This window comes from Epinephelus moara, chromosome 11, assembly GCF_006386435.1.
Source record: "Epinephelus moara isolate mb chromosome 11, YSFRI_EMoa_1.0, whole genome shotgun sequence".
Taxonomy (NCBI): domain Eukaryota; kingdom Metazoa; phylum Chordata; class Actinopteri; order Perciformes; family Serranidae; genus Epinephelus; species Epinephelus moara.
The window spans coordinates 1,196,796-1,203,488 of NC_065516.1; the positions used below are offsets into that span (position 1 = coordinate 1,196,796).

Below are 6,693 nucleotides of genomic sequence, written 5' to 3' on the forward strand. Positions count from 1 at the left end.
AGCCCTGTGAGGCAAATTGTGATTTGTGATATTGGGCTTTATAAATAAAATTGATTGATTGATTGATTGATTGAAGTTTGAGGTACATGTACTTAACTCGAGTATTTCCATTTTCTGCTCCTCATATTTCTATATATTTCAAGTAAAATTTTAAAAAGAAGGACTTTTAATTGTCACAGGGTATTTCTACTCAGTAGTATTGCTTATACTTGCGCGCGTGTGTGTTTGTGTGTGTGTGTGTGTGTGTGTGTGTGTGTGTGTGTGTGTGTGTGTGTTACCTACTTGACAATGAGTGGAACAGACATGGAAGTCTCCGGCAGCCTTTGAGAGATCAGCAGCAGAAAGACAGACTGAGCCAGCAGCACTGAGATGGACAAGGTCATCTTCTCACCACCTAGACACACACACACACACACACACACACACCAGTGAAACCAGTTAAAGAGTCCAGTATGTGCAGGTGAACTCTGTTTGTGTTGGTGTGCTCAGTGTAAAACAAAATAGATTATGAAAACAGATCCGTTTTGTTGAGTTTTGAAAAAATATTTCTTCAATCAAGAGGCCAAATTTAAATTTCACCAATATAATAAGGGCCTTAAGATTCTGACCACTTTGTAATCAAGTCCCAGGGATCATCATGGTTCACCTGTCCTAAAAAACATCTTTGGCATATCATCAAATCCCATTACATCAAACTGAATTACAAAATGTTAAAGAATTTTAAATTCTTAAAAAGTCGGTAAAATTAACAATAAAGATCCTTGTAACCCAATGAAACTGTATTAATCTCCCTATAAAACTAGAACTTTCTGCATGGCCTGACACCTCTAGTAGTGAGTGAGAATTTATTTATTTATGTATTATGTCATTTGATTATAAACTGATACTTTAAAGTGCACTGACTGTCAGCAGGCAGGTAGTAGACGAGCGAGGCCAGGAAGGAGATGAGCACACAGGGGATGATGATGTTGACGATGTAGAAGAGAGGTTTGCGTTTGATGACCAGGTAGAAGGTGATGTCCTGGTGCTTGTTGCTCTCCATAGGAATGTGCTTGTAAGTGTTCCTCTTGGCCGGCCGGTGAATGATCTCCCACTCGCCATTCTCTGTCGAAACCAGACGGAGAATAGAGGGTTAGATAATTAAGATGGATTTACTCCCTGAATTTACACTCCAATAACTCTGATGTTTCCCAGAGGTCATTTCCTTGGTATTATCTCTGGAAACTGGGATGTTTTAACAACGTGTGTGGGTGTTTCTTGAGGGTTTTTAAATGCTGATATACCTTAAAGTCAGTATCTTCAAGGCTGTGTCTGCAAAGCTGAATAAAATAAAATGAAGGGAAGTGTCTCAGAGGGAAACAACTCTGACATATTTTATTCGTAGCAAAGTGGGGAGTTCTTGTATTAGTATTTAGATCATGAAGCCTTCTTGATTTTAAGGGGTGTATGATCTTTTTTTAATATATAGGAAGGGGCCAATACCCAAGCATTTCATTCATTTCTGTTGAGAAAACAAAATGAGAATGCTGTTTTTAAAATCTAGATTATAATTTGAGATCAGTGATGTTGATAAATGTGAGTGCATGGACTCCCATTTGAGTGGTTTCTCAAAAAAACTGTAGTGTTAAACTTGTGTTTGATGTCATATGGTATAATTATGGTTATATTATGTATGTTGAAAATGTAGCTGAAAATTAAACATATAAAATTCAAAATCTGAAAATTTTATTTCCACAACCACAGACAGTACAGTATATGAATCTTTATATAAAGTCTATGTGCAAAATATTCTAAATAAAATATTATAAATGTCACATCTTGAACTGAGTTTAAAGAGCACCAAAGTCATCTACCCAGTATGAAGTAGCCCAAATCAGATGTGATATCTTATACGTGACCATCACAAATAGAAATAGAATTGTCTATTGATAACCCATACAAGATATAAGATGCTGTATAAATAGCCTACTGTATGAATTTAATGGTTCAACATTTTTGGAAACATGCCTATTCTTGTTCTTTCTCAGAGGAGTTTTTTTGTTTTCCTTTCACTCATTGAAACTATGAACAAAACAGGATCTTGTCTTGCGTGAGATACAAGATAAAACATTATGAGGTCATCACTGACATGAGTCAATACAGTATCAATCATCAGCACAATTACATTATCAGTGGGAAAAAACATGACGCATCCCGTGCACAGTAAAGCGCCATCATCACCGACATGAGTCAATACACCATCTACTGTCACAGCAGAGCCTACAACATAACATTGCAGATGTGTGCGTAGTAATATCCTACATAATCATCAATTCTGGTTTTAAGAACCTAAAAATGTAAGGTTATTGTTTATCGTCAATCCCTGAGGACCTCTGTGTCATCCCAACTATAATGCAAGGAAAGGGCGGCACACTGAGCTTCAGAGATAATGACGGGCAGGCCGGCGGGCAGGTGACAGATCTGTGCAGAGCACCAGACCAAAAACACCAACACATCACCGACAGTGTGATAATGACATGCAAAGCAAGTTTACCTCTCTGTGGTTTCTGTGACCTGTGACTTTCAAAATAAGTCAAGCGATACCAGGGAAAGTATTAGTGCGTCCCCAGGACCCACCAATAGTGAGTTTACTGTGTCCTCTCAGATTTTAACGTGTCAGGGACACAGGACGTGTACCTAGCAGCATCACTGCAAGATATATATATTTTAAAAAATCTCACAGGATGAGGGCAGAGTGAAGACGTGGACACAACTATGACAGAGCCTTCACTCTCTGCTGCACAGTCTCGTCCTGCATTAGAAAAGTACGCAGTTAAAACAGTCAAAGAACAAATGGAACAATGGTCATGAGTCAGGGAGAAAAAAAAGGATGAATTTGTCAAAAAAGAAGCCCATTAAGTATATGATTGTTACCATAATTAGAATATAATTGTGAGTGATATATAATGTAATATATAATGCAGGAAATAATCTGCTCAAAATGTATCTAAATCGCTTGTTTTGTACAAATGTCAGGTATTGGGTTCATTGTTTGGGTTAATTATACAGTTTATCAGTTGTTCTGTGCTGTTTTTGTTAGGCATTGACAATAATATGAAATATCCATTAAATACGTCACCTAGTCAGAACATTATAATTTCCCTTCGCCCAACACTCAATTTTACCAAAGAGAGCTTGAAAGTATCATAATGTAACTTAATGTAACCTCTGTTAGCTGGTAGATCCAGCCACCAGCTGCTAACAGTTAATGATAACTAGCTCTCCTCCTGCTGATGTCAACACAGGTACGATGTAGCATCATCAGGGAAACAACAGGGTGTGTCCCCTGATGTGTTGATAGTGAGTTTGCTGCATCCTAACATCCCAATAGCGTCTCAGGGATGATCTTTTTTTGTCCCAAACATGTGTTCTATTGTCTCCAGGACAACGGGACACCGTTAGTCTTTACCCTGCATTTTAGCCTGCACAAAGTTGATGCAACACATCAGCGACTTCCATTGGGGAATGTAATCTTATTTGCCGATAGCAGTCAACAAGGCGCATATCGACTGATACCGATGTTCAGCCGATAAATCAGTGCATCCCTATTTTCAATTGTACCACCCACTGCTACATGCTAACATTGTTTTATATTAGCCTACAGTGACATGCTCAGGTTAGCATGTTAGTTGTAAAGAAGTAAAAAGTCTTGGGAATGACACATGCTGAAATCTGTGATCAGATTTGATTGCGAGTGCGAAGCCATAAATATGCAAAGACAACAATGACACGTTGTGTTTTTATTAAGCTGGAACTCCTGGCTGGTAAATAATATTTTTTAAAATGTGTAATAGACATTGGAGAAACACTTACCTGTGAAGCTTGCAGGGTCAATGATGATCCACTCCACTGTCCATTTCTCACTTAAATCCTCACTATATTCCTCCTTCAATAGCATCCTGATCTCTTTGGCATTGTAGGTCAGAGAGCTACAAAGCAACATGGGAAACGGACTTTAAAATCAACAAAACATGTTATCTAGTCTAGAATATATTCTGGAAATCAAATCACTGTATAAAATAGGTTTTTTTGACAATTATAATATAATCCAACTATAATCCAAATACAGCCACAATCACAGAAAGCAAATATTCTGATAAGCTGACTATTGTGGTTTGTTGGACATGTAAATGAGGACATTTTGCCACAAAGTAAACATGTAAACATAGTAGTTTTCCCCATTTTTTTCTTAATAAATTTAGATTTATCTTCCTATTTCAGACAAGTTCATCAGTGCCTTAAATGCATCACAGCCCTTGTGTAAAGCCATACACCAGATACTAGCTCGTTAGTTAGTTAGTTAGTTAGTTAGTTAGTTAGTTAGTTAGTTAGTTATTTTATTGACACAAACAGATTAAATATTTGGGTCCAAACAATATACAAAACAAATAATATATAAGATAAACCCATCAATGACAACACTACACTGGCACAGGTTTATGCGTCTTACGTGAATTTGAGCGTGCAGTTCTGCCAGTCGAAGGGAAAGTAGTTGACGTTTATGGAGCAGGAGGAGCGGAAGATGGCAGGAGGTAACCAATAGCAGAGACCATCAGAATCCACGAGTACATTACTGTAGTAGGCCACTTGGAACTGGGCATCATTACTGGTGGAGAGAGAAGGCAGGTGGGATTACAACACACACATACATACATATGTACAGGTTGTTACAGTGTATCTAGAAGAACTATAATCAGATATACTGTATGTTTCGTAATGCAACAATTTGTTGTTCAACTATTTCAACTCCAGGTCCATTTAATAGCTCTTCTGGAGCTTTCAGTCATATCATGGAGTTTTCAACATCATAAGAAACAAAATGGAAACTTCTGCAATAGCTTGTTCGCAATGACGTGACTATTATGATTCTTGAATTTCAGGTGGAGGGCAGGAAGTGATAAATCCCTACACTGCGTGAACTGGAAACAGAGGAATGTGACTACATAGAAGGGTTGAATGAACCTGCAGGCGGCAGGTATCAGAAAAATTGAAACATGTTGGATGTGATCCATACTAAATGAAGAAAAGTGATTTTTCCCACAACTTGACCGATCTGCCAACAATACATAGTGAAGATCAGGAGTTTAAAACTTACATTTTGGAGTTGCATTTTTTATTTGAATACCATCTGCGTAATATCTTATTATCTGTCCTAGAAGAAGCAAATCCAAGCCAAATAGAAGAGGGCCAAGGACTGAACCCTTGGGGCACACCACACACACACAGAGTTTTAGCTCTGTTTTCCCAAATTTAGTTTTATATTTAAATAAAATCAAAAATGTATTTTTCCTTTGTAAGTTTCCTTTGATAAGAAACTTCACAGAACAGCCAGTTGCATAAGAATGCTGCTTCTCTGTGCCAACATCAGGATTATTCTGGGTTTTAAGATATAAAACGGGTCCGACAATACTTTGCAATGCAATTTTTGGCAGTCATCTCTTCAAAACATTAAAAATATTTGTATTAAAGCTGTATGACACATAGATATTGTGTTTGTTCCAGGTTTAGGAGGTTTTCTGTTTCCAAACAAACCAAAAGGAAACTGAATCTCACTTGTTTTCCAACACGATCTCCGGCAGCCACACCATGCTGGTTGGCAATCGAAGCATCTCGATGCCATCAAACTCTGACACATTCCACGACAGTCGGTAGTCAGTCCACGTCTTTAAGTGCACACACACAGGGGTAGTTATTGGTCATAAAGTACTGAGGAAGAAAGGCTGCCTTTGATGTAAAGAAATAGAATAACATTTACTTACATGATCTATCCACACGTTCGTCAGCAGTGTCTCGTCGACCTCTTTCTACAAATAAGTAGAAGGAGAACAAATGACACAGAGGACCAACTCTTCTTTAAAATTCGGGGCTTTCAAAAATCACAGTAAAAAAGTAACAGTAAAACAGTTTTATACTTGTTTCAATTCTCTACAAACTGTATTTTCTTGTATTTTATTCTTTTGTTTAACAGATATTGAATTTCCTTGGTAGCCCGGATTAATTGATAGATCTGAATTAGAGTGATCTCCAACTATGGAACATTAAGAGTCCTATTTCAAATGAAGTTCTGAAACTTGAAATTTATTAACGGGTGTTTTATTGCATGACAGTAAAGTAGAAAAAAATCAACAGTGAAGTATTCAATCAAAATGTTTCGCTTTCATATTAATTTTCAAACATACAAATTTACATGTATTTAAGATGTGGGGGGGGGGATTTTTTTTTTTGAGAGATATTATTTTGTAATATAACTGAATTTTCTATCCAATTTCTCTTCAAGAACTGACCGCAGTGATTTCTTCATCTAAATCATCAACGTGTCTCTTAGANATTTTTGAGAGATATTATTTTGTAATATAACTGAATTTTCTATCCAATTTCTCTTCAAGAACTGACCGCAGTGATTTCTTCATCTAAATCATCAACGTGTCTCTTAGACCCCATCCCAACTAGGCTACTTAAGGAGGTCTTTCCTTTAGTTAACACTCATATATTAGATATGATCAATATATCCTTATTAGCAGGCTATGTACCACAGTCTTTTAAAGTAGCTGTAATTAAACCTCTACTAAAAAAGCCCACCCTGGATCCAGAGGTGTTAGCCAACTATAGACCAATATCTAATCTTCCCTTTATGTCAAAGATCCTTGAGAAAGT

The 6,693-nt window shown here is 37.1% G+C and overlaps 2 protein-coding genes across 3 annotated transcripts in view; both read right to left on the reverse strand.

Annotated features, from left to right (window-relative positions):
• The window catches only part of LOC126397919 (gamma-crystallin N-B), a 216,856-nt gene that overhangs the window by 121,354 nt on the left and 88,809 nt on the right, over positions 1–6,693 (reverse strand). The window lies entirely within an intron of this gene.
• The window catches only part of chrnd (cholinergic receptor, nicotinic, delta (muscle)), a 19,963-nt gene that overhangs the window by 6,318 nt on the left and 6,952 nt on the right, over positions 1–6,693 (reverse strand). For both annotated transcript variants that reach the window (XM_050056991.1, XM_050056992.1), the window contains 6 exons: positions 5,799–5,843; positions 5,593–5,702; positions 4,490–4,645; positions 3,853–3,968; positions 904–1,104; positions 283–394 (listed from right to left, as the gene is read on the reverse strand). In XM_050056991.1, coding sequence (XP_049912948.1) covers positions 283–394; positions 904–1,104; positions 3,853–3,968; positions 4,490–4,645; positions 5,593–5,702; positions 5,799–5,843 — 740 coding nt within the window. The remainder of the gene's footprint in view (positions 1–282; positions 395–903; positions 1,105–3,852; positions 3,969–4,489; positions 4,646–5,592; positions 5,703–5,798; positions 5,844–6,693) is intronic.